The sequence below is a fragment of the Mytilus californianus genome, unplaced genomic scaffold (genome assembly GCF_021869535.1).
Source record: "Mytilus californianus isolate M0D057914Y unplaced genomic scaffold, xbMytCali1.0.p SCAF_13, whole genome shotgun sequence".
Lineage (NCBI taxonomy): Eukaryota > Metazoa > Mollusca > Bivalvia > Mytilida > Mytilidae > Mytilus > Mytilus californianus.
The window spans coordinates 2,699,470-2,722,577 of record NW_026262615.1 but is presented as its reverse complement, the minus strand read 5'-3'; the positions used below and the strand labels follow the sequence as shown (position 1 = coordinate 2,722,577).

Genomic DNA, 23,108 nt, shown 5'->3' with positions numbered 1-23,108 from the left:
GGGATGGCCTGTCAGGCTTCACTCACATTCCTCCAAATGGGAATGGTAAAAATGGTCAAACAAGAAACAGCTTACCTATTCCATCTTATGAGGTTATATATCTCACCCACATCAATCACTTTTTAAAAATTATATTCTTATTCCCCTCCGAAGAAGATCAACCTGCACTGCTGGGATGTCCCCTGCTTCCTCACCCTACAACTGAAAGTCAAACTCAAACTGGATGGCTCCTAAATGCCCCCCTTTTGAATGAATCCTTTTCCTTCCCTTTGTGGATTGTCTGAAATCCCATAAACACCATTTTTTTCTAACAGTGGATGCACTGTGAGCAACTGCTGATTGTGTTCTAAGAAAGCAATGTCAGGGTCCAATGACTGTGGCTGTTTTCCATTTAGCTGAGCTTCTGCCTCGGCCCGCTCCACTATTTCTGCCCAGTTTACCACCTCCCTCGACATATCTGCTGTACCCATTGGGCCCATAGAACGGTCTCCTAATTTACAAGACTCACCTACACATGACTGTATTGTTTCGGGTAACTCTACATGTATTTGACTTAAAGTAGTCTCCAGTTTGGGACATGACATTAAAGGGCTGGTGTTATTTATTTAGTTACCCTCTTCTGTCCCCGGAATTTGTTTTTTAATATGTAACTCCCTAATGGTATCTTTGAACTCATATCAATCCCATCTGGCATATGACCTGCTGTTTGAAATGAATTGAGAATGAAGGACTCACCAACAGAAACTTCCTCTTGTAATATCCTTTACCCCTGACTTGTGCCCCAGTTCTGACTTATTTCTTCCAGTAGCGTGTCTGTATGGGGTTGATTGATGTCCTCAGATCCACCTTGATAGACTGAATTAACCCTGGAAGAATTGTGGCTATCAAACATGAGTCCCTGTACTGGTTTTTTTGTGTAAGTTTATCGTCTTTATGTAGGATATCCCACTTGGGAGGTCCAATTGGTCCCCCTGAGCAACACCTGTTTGACATATTGTACCTTCCCTCTTTGCATAGTAGGGGTGCTGGCTAATTTTGAGGTCCTTTATACTTCTATGTTTTGGGGCCAGACTCAGACCTCTGGAGTCGACCCGTTATAGTTAAAAGGACCCTTAGTGTCCTCAAAAGTAACTTTCTTGCCATTTGTTTTATGAGAACTTGCTCGCAAGAATTTAGTGCATTCCGTTTTTCAATGGCCTACCCCAACTTGAGGAAGGACTCCCAGATGCTTGGCGGGCATTGTTTCTGACATCAAAGGTTAACCTCTGAATCTCTGACAATAAATTTCCCAGAGATCCCTGTACCTGCTCTTTCAAAGTGCTGAACTGGGTTTGCAACTCCCTTACTTCGCTCGTGAATGAAAGCTGAGTGACTTCTGACTTAGCAATTGTTAAGTCCCCTTCCTTGGATGTTTGAGCTAACACTTAGCCATAGATAGCTTGATGATTATGCAGATGCTACCGTATTTTATTCATTGCGTTCTCAATGCTTTGGAGCTTAACATTGGGTGCTAACATTCCCGCCTCCTTGTCTGCGGCCCCTTGATATAACCTCATGAATGCCTGTTGATACATATGGTCCTCCGGTAGGTGGCGAAATGCTTTGGTGGCGAGGGACAAGACTTGGTCGGCCCAGTCCTCCAGGGTTTTGTCCTCCACCTTGCCGGGCAACGTTGAACTGAACCTGAGCTGTTTCAGGCAACTCATAAAACCCAAAACGTTTGGCTAATTTATGAACCAGGTCTTCATAGGTCAGGTAATGCCTTCTTTCTACCAGTTAGGCATAAAACTCGCTGGGTTTTCCGTCCAATGACCAATACAATTGGTCCTTGCACCGACTGGAAGACCACACGCTTACCTGAGCCAGACGGGAAAATGTGGCATAAAAGGCCTGCCAATTTTTTTTCCATCGTACCTGAGGGTTCTTTGTAGGATTGGAGGATTACCCCATGGGGAACCCCTAGGTAGATCTTGGACTCCCTGGGTGTCTGCCCCCCCCCCCCCCCCTAATTCCCTCCTGCCACTCATAGTCATAAGTATTTCGTTGTGAGCTTCTGTGTTTTCCTGTCCCCGTCTTGCTGCCCCTCCTGGTACCCCATGCTACTGAAATGTCTCGACGCTTGGGTATCACTTTCGACATGGGGGTTTTGAAACCTTGGACCCTCTCCTTTGGTATACCTGTGGGCTATGTCCCTAAATTCCCCAGGGTTACTGTCCCAAGGTGGTTAACCCTCGTACCTATTAATTCTGGGGTGACTACACTGGTGACTTTGCCTATCCACCAGTCTATTTTCTTCAGTAGAGTAAGCCCCCATGGCCAGATAGCCCCACATTCCTTATATTCCTGGTTGTGTGAGCAAGGCGGGGAAATTGACCCAGCTGAGGTTTTCTCCCTGGGTGGTCTTATTTGTAACGGGGTCCTTGGAGCATGGCCAAACATAGCGTCTCCAGTATAACCACTTGCTTCCCCATGGGTAACATATCCTAAATCCCTGCGACCTCTACCACATACCTGTATCAAGTTCTCAATTCGTTGCATTTTGGGCTTTTCTCTGTACCCATTACCTCTTTTGTCCTAGGATCTCCTCTTTCACAAGCCCCCTCTGGTATCCGGCAAATGAGTAAAATCCATGACATCCTGGGCTGCTGTTGTCAACCTAAAATGCTGTATCTTACTCAGGTCGTCAATCGCAAGGGCCCCTCGATCATCGTTTAATTTTGCCTGCAATTTTAGGACCTACCCCAGGAATGGATAATAACTCTTCAAATGTGGAAGAATGTATGCTAACCATTGCCATGTGAATGTTGTTCGATTTGGGATATTTTCGTGTGTGGTGTCTGGTGTTGTGCAAGTAATTTTCAAGGATGCTACATTTGTACACTGGTGCCTTGGAACTGTTCAATTTAATCTACCTGGTTTTGACAGTATATAATAAACGGAAACTTTTCGATTGCAATTTTCCTAAAGAACCCCTCATACAATGTGTGTAACAATTTGGGGTTCCCATCAAGAGTTCCCTATAAGTTTAAAGTGGCGAAAACAAGTTACAATGAAAGTAACCCAACTTACTCTATCTCCTCTCCCACAATATTAAAATAACAGCACAAAAAAATAAAAATATATCCTGCTGATGAACTGTCGGGAGCATCAACAGGGGCAATATGGCTAATAATATCGGCTGCTAAATTCCAAAAACGCGTTATTCACTACCTCGGACAACTGAGAGTAGAAAACACTGGAAATAATGACATGTTAGGGTTCACTAATGTCAAAATGTCGACTGCTGTTCTGGCCTCTTCCTTTATGTATTTGGTAAAAAAAACTACCTCCCCGCTTTAAAATTCGAACAAAGGCTGCTCGCAGCGCCAATGTAAGAATTGTCACGTCTGCTTACCTGTGGTTTATTGCATACTCGCACTGATCTGATGCTCTTGGATGGCTCTTTGCTGGCTGTAAGCGTCTGCTTTAAGTATCCATCATTCCAAACTGGGGGATTGTGAGTACTTCCGGTAATATGTCCTAAGATGGTATGACTAAATACCTTCCGGGGTACTACACTTTAATAAATCTAAGTTCACACTTTATTGGTTTGAGAAATACAAATATAACATAACACGTCTGTCTTTAAATTATCAGGTATCTGAATATCATTCGTTTTTTACCACAAAAGACACATTCAAACATATTTCTAAGTACAAATAATAAGTATGCTACTGAAAATTCTATCAAAAAGCCTTTTTCTACACGCATCACAATTTACTATTTGTAAAGATAAGTAGTAGAAAAAATTAATGTAAAATATATCTATAAAACAAAATTTGGACAAATTGAATGTAATCGCTTTCTTTTCAATTATGTAAAATAGGCAACAACAATCCAAAAATAAGGCGGGAAAACACGCAATTATCACACAAATATCCACAGTAATATACTCAATAAGAAAAATATCGAAAAAAAAACTAAAGAAAAGGGACAACAAAGAGAATACATGGATTTGAACAAATACCGACAAGTTTCTACCTTTAACTTGACTGTTACAGCATGTTAACCTAACGGCCACTTGCTTATACGGCACGGTATAAAGAAACAAGCCCTGTTTGTCCATTTTAACGATGTGTATCATATTATTTTATTGCTGACTGCTGTACCCCTACTTTTAACATTTTACCGATGTGTATCATATCATTTTATTGTTGACTGCTGTACCCCTATTTTTGACATTTTTACCTATTGTGTCTGTTTGTTATGTTCACGCATCGTTATCAATATTATGGAATTTGATGCGACTGTCATACTAGTGAGAGGTTCAGCTAGCTTAAACCAGGGTTCAATCCACGATTTTCTACATAAAAAAAAATGCTTGTACCAAGTCAGGAGTGTGACAGTTGATATCCATTCGTTTGATGTGGTTGAGCTTTTGATTTTTTAATTAGGGACTTTTCTTTTTAATTTTTCCTCGGAGTTCAATATTTTTGTGATTTTACTTTATATATATATATAAGCTAGACATTTAAATTGCAACTCATTGGTAGCCGAGAGTTATCGTCGATGTGTTGATGTCAGTCACACATAGCAGATTTCAGGGAGGGGTTCGATTCTCAGTGAAGGTATGTAAAAATTACAAAAAAATAAAAGTAATTTTTAACATTAATTCTATTTGTGAACATAAATTAGTAAATTGGCAAATTCAGATAATCCAGTTTAAATGAATAGGCTTACTTTCAGGGAGGGGTTTGATTCTCAGTGAAGGTATGTAAAAATTACAAAAAATAAAAGTAATTTTTAACATTAATTCTTTTTGTGAACATATATCAGTAAATTGGCAAATTCAGAGAATCCAGTTTAAATGAATAGGCTTACGTCAATGCAATGGTTTAATTAGTGTTAATGTTTATCATACGTCACAAAGACATGCACCAATGATATCATAGATGTTGTTTTTGTTTTTTTCATTTAAAGTTAGCTCATACTTTGATTTACTTTTAATAGTTTACTGTACAAAATGACTAATGAATATGACATACATGTTATGTTTTTGTACAAGTAAATAAAACTTTATTCATACGTGTTAAATTGCAAAACATCCTTAATTAATCACCAAGGTCTGTTTAACATTGAAATCGAAAGTCTGACCTGTACTGAAATGTTCCGAGTTAGTGATTAAGTCTGAAAATTAACTGAAAAACGGACCATATTCAAAAATTTATTGTTCGGACGTTTCATATGTTAAGATCAAAATTACTATATTATATCCCAATGTATTTACTAGTGCAAGTCTTCTGAACAACTTACTATATCATCTACAAAGGGAAATGCCCGTACCAGGAAAGGAATATGACATTTGTTTTACACTCGTGTGACGTTTTGAGCTTTTGATTTTGCTATTTGATAAAGGACTTTCTGACTTTAATTTTTCTTCAAGTTCGGTATTTTTGTTATTTTGCTTTTTTCTCAACATTTTAAACGTTCATTTATATTTACTAGCCATACGTAACCCTATGGAGAAGGATCTACCTAGCCAGTCGGAGAACCTGAAATCACACTTGGTTTCTGATGGGGTTCTTATTACAAATTCTTCAGTTTTCTGTTTATTGTTTTTAATTGGTTTGTAATTCTGTCATTTTTCACATTTTGAAATGAATTTTATCTCGACGTACGAGTTTTGAATGTGCCATTGGTATCTTTAACCTCCTTTTATTAATTTGTTAGAACACTATTTGTCTGACCAATAATATTATTTTTGAAAGCTGCATTTATACGTAAATAAAACCAGGTATCTTGTTCGAGTAAACTTTGTGTGTCTTATATAAGGATATGTTTTGTATCACAACGTTAGGATCAAATTAAATCTTCTTAAGTGATTTTATTTTCTTGAATGTAAGAAGAAATTTGTTTCCATTTCCTGATTACTGTTATTGAATCTAACTCAACATTAATTATATTCCAACAGACGAAACGAATAGTAATTTTGATAAATGTTGCTGGTTTTAATTTTCGTGCTGTTCAAATGAGGAGGCACTCAATAAGTAGATGTTATATAATTCGCAAAAAGCATTGACTATAGGCAACAGTCTTTTTACGATCTTAATATTTATCACTGTATACAAATGAGGAATAATGTTATTAGTGTTGATGATACAACTAACCACAACCCAGCAATCAAATGTCAATAAGCTTAAGGATGAATTAACAATAGTTAACAAAAAAACATACGTCTGAACGGTTCTTAATCCTCTCCCTCAAGAAGGAATGGACCTTGGAATACGCTTAACTTTGCCCTTACTCCTAAACGTTATATGTAAAATGAAGAAGAACCAAATATTAATGTGTCGTTTGTTGCTGCAGCTTGAACCCAATTACTCACCGCAAAAGATTACATTATATGAGACTGTACAAATAAGTGTCGTCATTGAGTGTTACAAAGATAATTATAACATGTATAAAATTAATATGTAGTTTTATGATTAATGAAACAATAATTTTGCAAAAGGATATTTTTTATCAAGAAGGAAAATTTTAAACAAAAATATGTTGAGTTAGTTTAAACATATTTTATTGCTCAAAACTGACAAATGGATTAGACACAGGTTTTCAGCTTAGTAACGTCTTCTCCATGTTGAGGTGCGAATGAAACTATATATTTAAATATATCACATCTATTTATTAATTAATCAATAACTATATCAATTTTATAACCGATCAAAACAGTATATCAAGGGTTATTTCAATGTTATATTGATTAAATTTTAAGATCAGTTTATTAAAAGAGTAGATTAATTAAATGGATATTCTTTAAATTTACGTACTCCTTAAAATCAACACCGTATAAAAGAGAATATTTAACAATACGGAACGAAAAGTTGTTCCTTTATCCTTTTGTTAATACTTATTTTAATAAAAAATAGTTTAAGAATATTAGTACATGTATACAATTTATGTCTATATTTTGCGAATAGTATACTCACAAAAACGAATACAAAATTACACATCCACGTTTGTAATCCACAATTTGCAGTTGTTTGAATGTATTTAGAGTATTGTTGATGTGATGATTACAATATACAATTGGTACTTTTTTCAGATGGCCTTTTTGGAAGAAATAGTCAAATGGCCGATACAGGTAAAATTAGTTGCTTTGGATAAAAATTTAAGACCTCATTTAGAAGACAAATTGTTATCACTCTAATGAACAAAAAAAATCCAACAGCTTTACATTTCCGTTGTGTTACTCAAACAGTCAGAGGCATTACTTAAACAAGTAACTTTTAAAATTACCTAATGTTGAAAGCAGGGCTATTTTAAAAATTACTTATACAAGAAACTTTTCTAAATACAATTTTTATAAGTGTCCAATTATACAGATTTTACTAGTTTTAACAAAATTTAATTCATCTGGTTATTTTTTCCATTAAATAGAATATCTAATCCTTCTGAAACACTAATTGCCTTTCTGGCGCACTTATATTTTATATTGACGCTTCTGGGTCAAAAATTGGTCTCTTGGGACTACTTAGTATTCGAATATCGTTTACCTTCAGAATCTTGCAGGCAGACAGAAATTATAAGATAGAAATATGTGAATTAATTACGACTTGAAGTAATTTATAATTTGTAACCCAAAATAATTACATATGATCCTTAAATAAGTGTTACTACTAATTCTTTCAGATTGTATAAAAAACCTTATTCAAACAACAGTTTTGTCATTATTTTTAAATTACCCCCTTATGTCTATACTCCACTCAAATCTTATTTAAATGCTTTATTTGGTGGTATTCAATGATGTAAAAATTCATTAAAACTTCATTTAGTCCATGCTCCTATTGGATTTTAAAATACCTCTATTAAGTAATTTAATATTTTTTTCAAAAACAAAAGTAACCTATATAAGTGACTGTTTGATAAAGAAACCAGTTGGTATTACACATTTCAACAAAGAATAAAGTTAAAGAGAACCATTATGTTAATCCTTCAGTTCCCAAAAAGATAATAATATTTAAAACTATAATAACTTTATTGATATATATAGGTCGATATAACTGGGACCCTTTAGCGCAAAACTTATGATGACATCAAGATGTCCAAATTATCATATTTTCTCTTTTCATGGTTATGATACAACAAAAGACGACTGTGGAACCTGGGTATTATCTTTGGTCTCACCTAAATACAAATAAGTTTTATTGCTTAATACATCAAATAGCAAAATATCTTGTTGGATAAAGTAACTATTTTAAAATAATCATTTACATAACTAACATACAAGGTTGACTCCACCATTTTCTACATAAGAAAATGCCTGTACTAAGTCAGTATTATGATAGTTGTTATCCATTCGTTTGATGTTTTTGAGCTTTTGACTTTGCCATTTGATTAGGGACTTTCTTTTTTCAATTTCCTTGGAGTTCAGTATTTTTGTGATTTATTTCATACTATTGTCTTGTAAACCCATGAAAAATGCATTCGGTAGATTTAGAGTTTTGAATACATAAGGTCAAAACAGCTGGCCTTATAACACATTCTCCTTCGTTTCTGATTACTCCATAATCTGATAACGAAGCATATGACTTTCGACAAAAGTGTATATCTGATTGCTTGATTTTATGCAGTTTTGGACAATAACAAACATCGTACCATATCTTTACAACTTCTTTGGTCCTAATTCAAAAAAAAACTTTGAAAGGGCAAAATGAAAATTCAGATCTATAACACGTCTCCGTACCAATGTTTGTCGTGTCAAGAGGTCTTTGTTTTATATTATTTTGATACGATACAACGTTACTGGAAAGTTAAAAAATGTAGTCTTTTGTGGTTCAATAATAATTACTTTATACATAGAATACCATATAGCATGACAAACATCAGTGACGTTTCCGTGTTGCAGGAGTATTTTTGTGTCTGCTGTTCCTTTTGTTTTCCTATCATAAATAATGTGTTTCCCTCGATTTTAGTTTGTAACCTATATTTTTTTTTTCTCAATCGATTTATGACTTTTGAACAGCGGTATACAACTGTTGCCTTTATCTACTAACTTTTTTTTTTTAATCCCGTCGTCTTCTAACAAAGCTAATACCTTCATCTGTACAGTTTACATCCTGCTTTAGTTTGATGTGAATTGTTTCTTTTTTGATGGGATATTGCCGTCTTTGTTGTTCTCTTATTTCTTTTGTTAAGTTTAAGTTAAGATATTAATTTTGCAAGAAGTTATTTTGGAAGGATAATACCAATACAAAACGCTAAACAAAAAGAGAGCAAAAGTACAGATCAGCTGGCAAGTAATTCACATTGGTGCCGATAGAAATTAATTGCAGATATTAACTTGGAATAATAAGACAGGTCAAAAAAATTGCCTTTTTTGCATATATCCTTGTGGTTTTTTTTTCGTTATTTTTTTCTAATGGAAATACACCAAATTCTATCTAATGTCATTCATTTGTTCATGTTGTTAGCATTGTTAGGAAAGATGATTCAAATAAAGTAGTAGGCTGCCTATAATACACACAGTGCAGGACAGGCAGACATATAGACATACTGACAGACACAGATACATTGATATATCTTTTCAAATTATGTTACCCCTATTCATATGGATAGTGCAGAATGTAATAGAACAAACAAAGGTAATTCATACACAATTAATATTGTTTTTATTAATAGTAGAATTACATGACGACATATATTTAAACCTTATAAATGTGAGTGGTGTGTCCAGTTACTTGGGTTTTTTTTTATACAATGTGATCTGATATTTCAATGTCAGAGGAATACTCAATATTTACCAAATATAAACATTTGATTTTTGTGCCCTAGTGGTGGCCGTTAAATTTTTTCCCGTGCTTGAGGTGAATGCTCTTCTGTAAGTTATGGTGTATTTATTCTTGGGATATATTCTTAATTATTTTCCACATCATTCTCTAATTGTAGGCCAGCTAGTGTACTACAATTTTAATAAGACGCATACAACCTTTTCCTGCCCCTTTCCATGTCATTTTTTCAATTTCGAGCATTTATGTGGGGAAGGGCACGGTCCATTTTCACATTATACTGTTCTGTTTACCAGACTTTAGATATACCAGACCTTCACAATTCATTTTATACATAAGTTACAAAAATATATCATACATAATTTGATATTTACACCTATATCTATTTTACTTCGTTTTATATTATTGTACTTCTTCGAAAAAAAAAAATTTACGAAATACCGATAGCCGTCACCTGATAGGGACAGTTTCAAAAATCTCTAGATCTGAAGCAGTTATTCTTTGTCTGAATATTGTGAGATCTGCATATTTTTCGTAGCATTTATTGTTCTTCATTCGACGGGATTCTAATCAATGTTTACATACAATTGTGAATATACCTCATACATTGTGTCCAATGATTTGGACCACTCAACAAATACTGGAATAAAACTTATTTTACTCTGGTAAATTAAAATAGATGGCGCATATTTAATAAGTAAATGAAATTCTTAGTCATGGCATATCGAACCATAGAATGTTTTTTAGTAATTATTTATTTTATCTTATTAGATGACAGATCTGAAGGTAAACATGATCAAGAACCCGTTTATGACGAAGTACAGAAAGGTATGAAGTGTTCTTTATTTTTTTACCTTTAACATTAAATGTAAGGAACACCTATTCGTTTGACAGCTATATTGAAACAAATAAAAGAATCCTGTAGAAACTCACAAAATATTTGAATGAAGACGTTTCTCCTCAATTGTATTTCAGAGGGTTATCTGACAGCTGTTGAATCTAATGCTGTTCACGAATCGAATAGTTCAATATTAAAAGTTTTCGGAATCGACTAATCATTTTATAAAAATAATCAACTTCTCTGTAATGCATGAATAACAGGTCACAACTTTTTTGAACAATATAGCTAATTGTTTGCGTTGGCTTGATGTTTCTGTAGACAAACCATTATGTCAACAAACTAACACAGAGATAATCTTTATCAATCAGTCGAGGCAAATAGGAAATACCATAATATTATGAAAAAGCATAATTCTACTTACATCTTGTGGCAAATTTGAGTTATCTTTCTTAGACTCACCCTGACAATTAAGACATGGGAGATAACAACTTTTGTCTTAAAGGAAGTTGTAAGGAAGATAACTTAATATTATCATAAGTATAATTAGGATACAACATAAATTTGTAATACTTATCAAGTTTGATAATCCATATATCCATTCCATATCTGTTTTACAATGATTTATTTTTGTACCAATTTATGAATTGATAAGACTTTATCGAATTATCATGATTTTTATAACTTAAATCTTTGCATAGGTTATAGTTTACAATGTTTAATCTCGCGTTCCAATCATATCATGTTTCCATTTTTATTCACAATTGCATGTTTTTGTTGTGTAATTCTTTGACGCTATCGGTAAATCTTATCAGTGGTAAAACGGCAAAACCCTCGTGTTTTTATTATTATTATTATCATTATATGCATAAACAAATTTCTGTCTGTGTTTTTCTCGTACAATAACATTTGTTAGAATTGATTGTTATTCAGAAAATATTGCATAGTGCAAGGAGATTTGGTGCCACGATATCTCAGTAGCATAAAGTCTAATCCCGACCAGGGAAGAACAAAAATGTACAGATCCAGCATTGTTGGCCTCACTATATATATATATTCATTATCATCCATGATTATTACAAAGATATGAAACCGGTTGGTGAAAAAATGTAGAAGATTAAAGGACTTTAAGAGCATTTTGAAATTTAATTTTATTTCTTTTTCTACTAGTGTGGACGGAGAATTCAATTTTAAGTATTTATATATATATAACTCGTCTAAACATCAGCCCACCAATGTTAGATCTGTAAATTTGCTTTCGCAAATTTTTTGTTCTTCCCTCGCCGGGATTCGAACTCATGCTACTATACAAATCTAAATTAAAAACAACGTTCAAAATTATAATTGCGTTGGATAGATAAAGTATATATATAGGTAAAAAAAATATAGGAAAAATAAGGGTGAAAATGCACGATATATTCATATTCAATACGAATATTCACATTTTGTCTGTTCAAGCATCAAATTGTTGAAAAATGTTCCAATAGAATTCTACTGGTTTCACTGCTTAACAAATACTCATGGATGAATTGAATATAAATACTTGGTGCATTTTCAGCCTTCATTTTTCCCCTTTTTTATGCACAGCGTGGACAAAACTTAAAACTTCAATATATATATATATTCAATAATGTAAGATAAAGAACATTAAGACTTAAACCAAATGTCGGAGTTGAATTTTGTAAATCAACTAACAACACAAATTATCTTTATAACCAATGTTAGTGATAATTTTATATAAGGTCCCAAAACAGATAAGAAAGTGCAGTTTATTAACTATGCGGTTTGGGTTCATTGTTGAAGGCCGTACAGTGTCATCTTTAGCAGTTATTTTTTGTGTTATTTTGTCTCTTGTGGAGAGTTGTCTCTTTTGAAATCATACCACATCTTCTTTTTTATATTGTATAGTGTATTACGAACTAAAAAAATGAGTAAGAGATATTAACAAGAAATAATATGTAGGCCTAAGTTTAAATAGATACCTAGAATTAAATATACTTTTCTCTGTATGTGTGATATGTAGTTTTATGTAAAAAAATTGGAAAATGTAGAAACCGTACGTGTTCAACAGACGGAATTGTGTTATAAACTTTATGATGAAATGACTATTAAGTTAAGTGGAGTTTTGTTACACTCTGGATTCTTTAAAGTTTTGACACAACATAATGCAGCTTCAATTCTTCCTTATCATAATCAAACATCCTGTTTGTTAAAAGCGGAACCACAAATAATTACAGTCTTTCGCAAAATTCTACCTTTATCAAGGTTGCGGTTTTATCTTGAAGGTCAATATCAAGTAATAATTTTTGTAAACTCATTCAAACATTGGAAACCGATGCATAGAATAGCATGCGTAATTATACATGGTTGATAACGCCACAAAGATAATACCACAGTATTAGCTATTGATAAAACACACACAATTATATATATGTTACTTAAATGCGTTTAAAAAGGTAGATCTGAAGATCTCGGGGCCACTTACTATGTAATGAGTGGTAGTGATGAGCTAAAATAGGTCACTATTTCATGAAGAGGGTGAGAAAATCAGATTGAATACATCGCGATCGATAGGTTGATAAACTTGCTTGATTATATCATAAGTATCTGATACTAATTATATGTCCGTATTTATATTTGATGCGGCTGCCGTAAATACATCAGCTATTTGTCGATCCAATTAAACTCTATTTAGTGTGAAATCTGGTATTTCCACTGATGCTATTTATAGATGCAATAAATCCGATCATTTTGATATGTGCACCTAATTCACATTAAAGGTTTGTTTACATGAAATATGATAACAATTATTTAAAGAAATTCCTTTGTGACAGCTAGCGTCCTATAGGTTACAATAAACCATTAGATTTTAAATTATTGACTGGGGTCACCTCTGATAAAAAATTGTGAAAATTCAGAGAGAAATGCCAGAACGTTTTGAAGATGATTTTTGTGTGGCATATATATTTGTGCATATAACGAACTATGAATTGCATGATTCTAGAAAGTATTAAATACCGTATAGGTTACAATAAACCATTAGATTTTAGGGGCGCAGCCATTTTATGAGCATAACTTGGTATTCAGAATTAAGAGTATAGCTAATCATGATTGGTTGATATGTGCGCCCGTTATTTTTTGACTAGTGTCAAGCTATCCAGCAATTCTCATCCTGCAATTCTCTTGCGATAAAGATATCCTGCAATTCGTCATCCTGCAATTGCGTTCGAAAAACAACTTGAGTGACAATTTTATTTTTTTCAAAATCATGGTTTTTGACTTGTTTTGTTTGAAAAAAAAGATAAATATAAAGTTTTTTATATCCCATTCACAAATTTCTAGCTTTAGTTTACAAATTTCTAACTCATCTTTACGGTCTATAACTAGAATTTACAATTAGAAAAATCATGACGATTCACAAAGAGATATATATCTGTGAAGTCCCGGATATGGTTTCGTTTTTATGCATGTTTAAGAATTTCTTGGGTTAGCTTTCTTAAAGGCCCAAAATTTCGTTCGAAACACGGAAATAAAGCCAAATTCGATAAAATACGCTCTAGGGTCACCCACTTTCCAACCAATTGTCTGGGTAGTTCCTTATGGCTAAGGATTAAAGACTCTGCTTCAATGAACAGCTATTATATAGTACTACAACGGGAAGGTAACGAATTTTTGGGGTAAGCTTTCTTAAAGGCCGAAAATTTCGTCCGAAATATGCAAATAAAGCCAAATACGATATAATACGCATTCCGGTACCCACTTTCCGACCCATTGTTTTGGTAGTTTTTTATGGCTAGGGATTAGAGACTCAGCTCTAATCAATAGCTATTGAATATTTCTACAACGGGAGGGTAATGAATTTCTGGGGTTAGCATTCTTAAAGGCCGAAAATGTCGTCCGAAACATGGAAATAAGCAAAATTCGATAAAATACGCTCTAGGGTCACCCACTTTCCAACCGAATATCTGGGTAGTTCTTAATGGCTAGGGATTATAGACTCTGCTTCAATGGATAGCTATTATATAGTACTACATTGGGATAGTAGAGAATTTCTGGGGTAAACATTCTTAAAGGCCCAAAATTTCGTTCGAAACACGGAAAAAAGCCAAATTCGATAAAATACGCTCTAGGGTCACCCGCTTTCCAACCAATTATCTTGGTAGTTCTTAATGAGTAGGGATTATAAACTCTTCTTTAATGAATAGCTATTGAGTAGTACTACAACGGGAAGGTAAAGAATTTCTGGGGTTAGCTTTATTAAAGGGCCAAAATATCGTTCGAAACAAGGAAATAAAGCCAAATTCGATAAAATACGCTCAATGGTCACCCTCTTTTCAACAAATTGTCTGGGTAGTTCTTAATGGCTGGGGATTAGAGACTCTGCTTCGATGAATAGCTATTATATAGTACTACATCGGGAGGGTAAAGAATGTTTTGGGTAAGCATTCTTTAAGGCCGAAAATTTCGTCCGAAATATGGATATAAAGCCAAATTCGATAAAATACGCTCTAGGATCACACACTTTCCAACCAATCATCTGGCTAGTTCTTAATGGCTAGGGATTATAGAATCTGCTTCAATGAATAGCTACCGGTATTATATAGTACTACATTGGGATAGTAGAGAATTTCTGGGGTAAGCATTCTTAAAGGCCGAAAATTTCGTTCGAAACACGGAAATAAAGCCAAATTCGATAAAATACGCTCTAGGGTCACCCACTTTCCAACCAATTGTCTCTGTAGTTCTTTAGGGCTAGGGATTAAAAACTCTGCTTCAATGAACAGCTATTATATAGTACTACATTTGGGATAGTAGAGAATCTCTGGGGTAAGCATTCTTAAAAGCCCAAAATTTCGTTCGAAACATGGAAAAAAGCCAAATTCTATAAAATACGCATTGGGGTACGCACTTTCCGACCCATTAATTCTGTAGTTCTTTATGGCTAGGGATTAGAGACTCTGCTCTAATGAATAGCTATTTGATATTACTACAACGGGAGAGTAAAGAATTTCTGGGGTAAGCATTCTTACAGGCCAAAATGTCGTCCGAAACATGGAAATAAGCAAAATTCGATAAAATACGCTCTAGGGTCACCCAATTTCCAACCAATTATCTGGGTAGTCATTACTATAGTGTGTAAACTTCATATGTGAATCAGTAAATAAATGATTTATTTATTAAAGAAGAACATACATCATACAGTACCAACATTCGGCACTGTTCATTGTTTCGTTGACAGTAAACGAATAAGACCGATCGTGCGTCCCATATCTCTTAGTCTTTTAGACTACTTTAATGTCATTTAATGTGCTAGATCTTCATCAAACACAAACAATATTTCAAAGATTCGAATGTTCGCATCTAAGGAATGTATACGCCAAAAAATCCGATTATATCTTAATGTTTTGTTATCTAATAACTTTTTCACTATATTAATTTTGGCAGTCATATTGTGAAATGGCCTTCCATACTCTGGGCATCCTCTAAAGTAGTTCCGAAAAAATAGCAATATGTCTATGTTGAATGAGTAACTGATATTATCTGTATTATAGCAAATGTCTTGTAAAACAAAGCAGAAAATGTGTATTACGCATTTTTCGTGCAAGTGGCTTGCGCTTGAATTTAATAAGATGGTGGGTTTATTTTTTGTAATAAATGTATGGCAAGCAAAGAAAAAAAAAATTAATTGGACTTATGACGCACTGTCCCGTTCTAGTTGAATCCAGTGCATATTTTATCAAATATGACTTTTTTTCCGTGTTACGGACGAAATTTTCGGCCTTTAAGAATGCTTACCCCAGAAATTCTTTACCCTCACGTTGTAGTTCTATCCAATAGCTATTCCTTAGGGCAGCGTCTATAATGCCTAGCCATAAAGAACTACCGAGACAATGGGTCGGAAAGTGGGTGCCCCCAATGCGTATTTTATCGAATTGGGCTTTATTTCCATGTTTCGGACGCAATTTTCGTCCTCTAGGAATGCTTACCCCAGAAATTCTTTGGCCCCTCGTTGTAGTACTACCCAAAAGCTATTTATTAGAGCAGAATCTATAACCCCTAGCCATACAGAACTGCCGGGGCAATGGTTTTGAACAAGTGGGTGACCCAGTTTTAAATAGAAGTTGTGTTGTAGGTATACCATGAAAAAAATCATTTTACATCAAAATTCTGTATTTTTAGTCGTAAATCGCAAATTTGGGTTTAACATGGGTTTATACGAATCACATCCTGGACTTATTAACGGATAATACTTTGTTTGAATCGTCATCATGATAGTATTGTAAATGCTAATTACAAAACCGTAAATATGAGTTAGAAATTTGCAAACTAAATTTAGAATTTTGTTAATGGGATATAAAAGTCTTTGATTTTCTATATAAATCTTGTTTTCGAACGAAAAAGTCAAAAACTATATGGTTTTAAAGAAAAATAAAATTGTCGCTCAAGTAGTTTTCCAAACGCAATTGCAGGATGACGAATTGCAGGATAGATGTTTATAAAGAGAATTGCAGGATGAAAATTGCTGGATAGCTTGACACTAGTTATTTTTTGTTATTAGAGACTTCGTGAATTCTGCATTATTCCAAAGGCCAAATAAATTATTTTCCTTAGCCATAACGGAACTGAGATGTCTTTTAAACGCTAGGATGAGACACGTATTTTTAAGTGCATAATTGATAGGCATGGGAGATATGTACAAATTACGCGAAGAAAAGCAACGCGAACCTATAATTTTTGGACCAAAAAAAACTGTCCTAATAACTTTTCTTTAATTCTAGCAAGGTTTCGTTAAAAAAATCAACTTTCTAAAGCCTGTATCTCGAAAAAGGCTATCATTGTCGCCTATGGGGAAATTAATTGTTTATTTCAATCTTTAAGAGGGAACGACAAAGTAACTTTTTATCCGTTTTTCATTAATATTAAACTCAATGAAAGTGTTAGCTACTGTCTGGGCTGTTAATTCATTTATCTGATCAAACATCTTTAATTGTCTTTTGAAATTAAAATTTCTTCATAATAAAAGATATAAAAGGGGTAATAGAGAAAAGTATTAAAGAAATGACGAATTTATTTGAAAAGCAAGGTGTTATATTTGGAATAAATACTCAATAGTAATTATTTCGTGAAGAATATAATTATAATCTACAACATAATTATTCTTCCTATTTTGTATTTTGGGACACTGACAGGAGGAGAGGGTATTGCAAAAAGGATTTAAAATTCGAGAAAAAAGGAGTATTAATGGATGGGAGAAAAAAAATCCTCGCTAATCCATAAAAAATAAAGCAACTTGCTATTTCTTTTTTTTCGAACTCAATAGTGACGAACATTTCATTAAAGGTGTGTTTACCCGTGTTCAGAACTTTTGGACGGGTTGTACTGAATGCAAAACTGACTGATACAATATTACGAAATTTAGCTGGCGGACGGGCTGACATGCAGTCGAGCAGGAGAAGAGGGAACCCGTTTTGAGTAATAAACTCCTAATCTCTAGTGCCTCATTAGCCCTTATTGGACATTGGAAATGATTTTATATATACTAATCTGTTAATACCTACACAGGAATTAATTTCCTTTATCTTATATTCATGTAAAATGTGACTGGTTCGATCCGTTGTGGACACTAGAAATCATATCATGTTCACACGGAGTAGTTTCTTATATCAACAGGATGATTTTCAACAGTTTAATATACTGCCTTTTATTTGCCACGTATGAAATAAAATTTCCCTGGAATTTAGTCATATTAGTTAAAAATAGAAATACCGCATGTCGTTCTCCGTTCGTTATCCTCTATTGGCGCCATCAACTTAGAGCTACGTGTAGAACAAGAGCAGAAAAAATATAATGTAAAAAATAAACTTGCAATTATCGTTCGGGTGTAAGGTATACTTGAAACACGCTATTAGACGCTGAAAAATTCAGTGGAAGCCTATGAAGAAATCTGCAAAAAAATCAACTAGACTGTATAATTTTGTACAGGTTTTGCAGAGATTGATTGAAAGTTGTTTGTTTTTTACGTCCAGTGACAAATATTTCATGCTTTTTCAACTTCCAAAATCGGTGGAAGCCTATGGAGACATCCGAAAACAATTCAATCAGACTGTAGAGCTTTATGCGGGTTTTGCCTAGATTTATTATATTATATTGAATGTTGTTTGGATGTTTTGGTCCAGTTACAAATATTTCATGCTTTTCGGAACGAGGTACAGTAGTGGAGTGACAGATTGATATCGTAATGAATAAAGTAAAAAAATCCCCCCCCCCCCCCCACACACACAAATACTCACACCTTGCCCATCCTATGATCTATCCAAAGCAATGATATCAGAAACTGATTATACTCAATTTGTATAACTTTTAATCAATCAAGACTTGTGTGTAGGATACCCGGTTAACATAACTCAAATTGAATTTTACCTGTTTTAATTGATAATCAATGTTTTGACACAGTCACCTCATTTTAAGTCTTATTTGCCAACCTCAGCGTCGAGTATATACCTTTTCGTAACACGTCTAGTATTACGACTGCGTTGCTTCTAACAAGAACCTGACGATGAGCGGAACCCCAAAAAATCTACATAGTTATGTACCAGAAGATGAAATATATCCAAATATATCTATAGATATAAGAAGATGTGGTATGAGTGCCAATGAGACAACTCTCCATCTAAGTCACAATTTGTAAAAGTAAACCATTATAGGCCAAAAAATAGACTTGCTACAATTCCCTTTCTTTTATTTCTTTCTTACTAATCTATATATTTACTGAAAATTGTCAGTATACTGATTGTCCTTAGAAACAGACCTTTCTCTGCAAATGTCAGTATGATGGTAATCTCTTAGTTGTAGTAGTAAAATTGTTAAAGGAGAAAATTGAAAATAAAAATAATAAGGAAGGGACATGTAGCAGTCTAGTCAACGTACGGTCTTTAACACGGTGCCTTGGCTCACACCAAACAGTAAGCTGTATAGGTCTGTTTTTTTTGTGTTAATTGTGTATGATAAGGTATATATTTTTTTAAACAAAATATATGAAAAGGGTTGGGTACTTGGCGTCTCAGCTGCTCATCCCTACTAACAAAAAGTTTGAAATTTTTAACAAATATTTCAAACACTGACTTATTATTATTTACTATTTACATACATAGGTTTAATGAGTTTTTGATTGAAGTTTTGGTATAATGATCTAACTCATGAAAAACCATTAGATTTTTTTTCATTTATTAGACATGGACCATTTGACTTTCTTTCTTATATCAAGCCAGATTTTTTTTTATCATGCAAACCGAGCAAGAATATTTTTTTCAGTCAATCCAAAGCAAGAATATTTTTTTTCAACATTTGAATGAACCAATCCTATATATACTAATACACACTCTTAGCATTTGATTTTTAAATTCTTTTTCTATTTTGTCCTTTCGATATTTTATCATAAATGTCTTCTATGTAAATATTTGTTTAAGTGTTCGGTTAAGGTTTAACAAGTGTGTCCTGTCCTGTATGTCGATTTGTCCATAGATCTTGAAAGTGAGGTACTAGTACACTACAATCTGAGAATGTGTGGATAATCTTTTTAGCGAGCGAAGAAAAAATAACATCATACATGTCATACTTGCTGTAGATGAAGTCATAATATTTTTTAGCAACTGAATAGGCCAGATTATTTATGTTTCATAAAAAAGAACAGCATACACATGTATATGTGCTTCTTTTAATGAATTTGTACGTAATCATATCGTGTTTACGTTCTTTATTACCCATGGGTCGGCATCGCTTGACATTATATAAATAACACATAGCTGAGAGGGTGATAGAGCAGATTGTTACCCCGAGAAAACATTGTCAACTGAGGCGAAGCCAAGGTTGACAATGTCTTTTCGAGGGGTAACAATCTGCTCTATCACCCTCTCAGATATGTGTTATTTAATTTATTATACTGAATGTTCTGTTATTACTGTCGATTAAATTTCAAATTCAAAGTAATAAACTATGGCGTCTTGTACATAACAACCATCCGTATTTAATAAAGCGCACACTTGATCAAGCGTCTCCGTGAAGGGTAATAGAGTATTTGCCATAGGATAGAGTCGTATTTAATAAAGCGCACAGTTGATCAAACGTCTCCGTGAAGGTAATAGAGTATTTGCCTTAGGATAGAGTCGTATTTAATAAAGCGCACACTTGATCAAGCGTGTTTTTTTTAAATCCAGTTTCGTTATAAAATGTAGTTGAGGTACTTTTTTCGGTGTTTCATAATAATAACGACCAAACAAATTGAAAAGTGCATTTTTCTTCATTACATTTGTTCAAGTCTAAAATTAAGCTAAAATGTAGGAAATATATTTGTATGTGACAAAAAAGAAAAGAGGCTTGATGGGGTTAACAAAATACAGAATTATGGGCAGAAATAGAGAGTATAGGGTGCACAAAAAGTGGATAAAAGGCAAAAACATAAAGGGTAGAGGTAAATATGTCAAAAGAAAAGAGAATACTGGTGTGCTTATATATATATATTTGTATTCAGAAGAAAGAATATGAAAAAACAACAAAAATATAAAGAAGTATATGTATAGCCCACCAGACACATACACACACAAATTAAAACATTTTAACATATAGATGAATGGATTCAATTTTTGTTATCTTTATTTAACCACATACCGCATGTTCTGTGCTGTATCCTCCTGCACATGCGATAGAGACTAAAAGCATTAAAAGACACACACAAAAATGTTTGAGTGGACTAAAATGTTGGTTTTTTTCAGATCTTTTCTATGAGTTATGCTTATTTAGTGACCAACGGTAAAGGTTATTATCCCGCTTCCTCTAGATTAACTATTTTTCTAATTATTACAATTTCATGCTATTCTTTTGCCCTTAGTAAGATTGTTTTTTACATTATTTTCCTATTGGTAGAAAAGATCATTTTGTAATCTTGGCTTCATACTGTTTTTTTAAAGAAAAAAAAATCTCTTTTGAAGTTAAATTGTCGTTCCCTAACTAATTTTTGCATGTTTATATTTACAGAACAATATCCAGTCAATAGTTTGTAATCAATTTGTGTGTAACTTACTTCGTAGATTAGGGAGGGGGGGGGTACTAAAATACTTAATTCAGTGACAGGGGATGCCGCTGAGGTTCTTTTCGTATAATTTAATTCTATAATAAGGTATACTTTTTATTACATAATTGAATTGTAAAATAACGTGTATGCAAATGTTGGTGAAATGTATTCATTGTGGGATCGAAACTGTATTGTATGCCCTTAAATATCAATCAGAACACATTCACCTTGGTTTTAGTACAAAGACTGCGTTGACAGTCAGAGAAAAGCTTAACCTTCTGTTCACTATTGTTTCCTGCATTTTGTGTTGCAAAATATTCTAATCCCACCTTGTGTCAGATTATTTATCAACAGTTCTTACCAGGCCAGCAGTATATTTATTTACACTCCCCCTCATTAAATCAGTCGGTTGACTTGAAAAAAAAGGGGGGATACGTTCTACATACAAGGTGATAGGACGTGCCGCTGGAGTAGGTTATACATTTTCCGGCTTCAAAATATAAGTATAGGTGGGGAAAACTATAAGAAATATACATGATACATTACTTGTAATTATATGAAAAGCCCTCACGGTAACTTTCTTGGTGTTATGACTGTTTTGTTATCCATAAAATTATCATTTATTGACAAAGGTGAACATTTTTTTAAATAAATTATATGAAAAGAACCTCAGCGGCACCTCTATCAATTAAGTATTGAAGTCCCCCTTCAAATCTCCAAGTAAACGCAAATTGATTAAAAACTATTGATCGACCGGATATTGTTATGTAAATATAAACATGCAAACATTCAATTAGTTAAGTCATCTGATATTCTCATCTTCCTATAGATCATGTAATTAAATTGTAATATCACTGAATGGCATTGCATCTGTCTTTTGTAAAAACTATTTATAATTACACGGTATTTATTCTAAAATCTTAATGTTTGAAATAAAAGGTATATATTATAGCTATAGGCAACCGTTATATCATTTTCATCACCCCCTCACCCCCCCCCCCCCCCCTCATCTGAAAAATAAATGCTATCTACTCATTACCTCTTCACTCGAACCCCAATTCCAATTAATATTAAAAGTAATTAAATAAACGAATAATTTTAAAACGATAGTTTCAACCTTTTTATTTAAAAAGTTAATTATATAGGTATCCTTTTCGAAACTTTTGTCTGCCATAAATTCATCTTTTTAAATGCAATCTATCTTTTTTTAAATTCAAGAGAGAGAAAGAGAGAAAGAAAGCGAAGTGGATGTATCATTCAAACTATTTTGCATCAATTATCCAGCCAAGACTTTTGTAAGATAGGATTCGTTGTATAAATCAAGTGCGACTGCAAAATATATCATTTGTGTGTTTTCAATACTATACCGATTAACTGTTACACATGTACTTATAGTCTGGGAATATAGATGTCAGCAGTTTATCTTGATTACATCAAA

The 23,108-nt window shown here is 33.5% G+C and overlaps 1 protein-coding gene across 1 annotated transcript in view; it reads left to right on the top strand.

Annotated features, from left to right (window-relative positions):
- Positions 1-7,070: 7,070 nt before the first annotated feature.
- Positions 7,071-23,108, top strand: part of LOC127723839 (GTPase IMAP family member 9-like) — a 39,438-nt gene continuing 23,400 nt past the window's right edge. The window contains exons 1-2 of the mRNA XM_052230561.1: positions 7,071-7,120; positions 10,536-10,592. Coding sequence (XP_052086521.1) covers positions 7,108-7,120; positions 10,536-10,592 — 70 coding nt within the window. The 5' untranslated portion in view covers positions 7,071-7,107. The remainder of the gene's footprint in view (positions 7,121-10,535; positions 10,593-23,108) is intronic.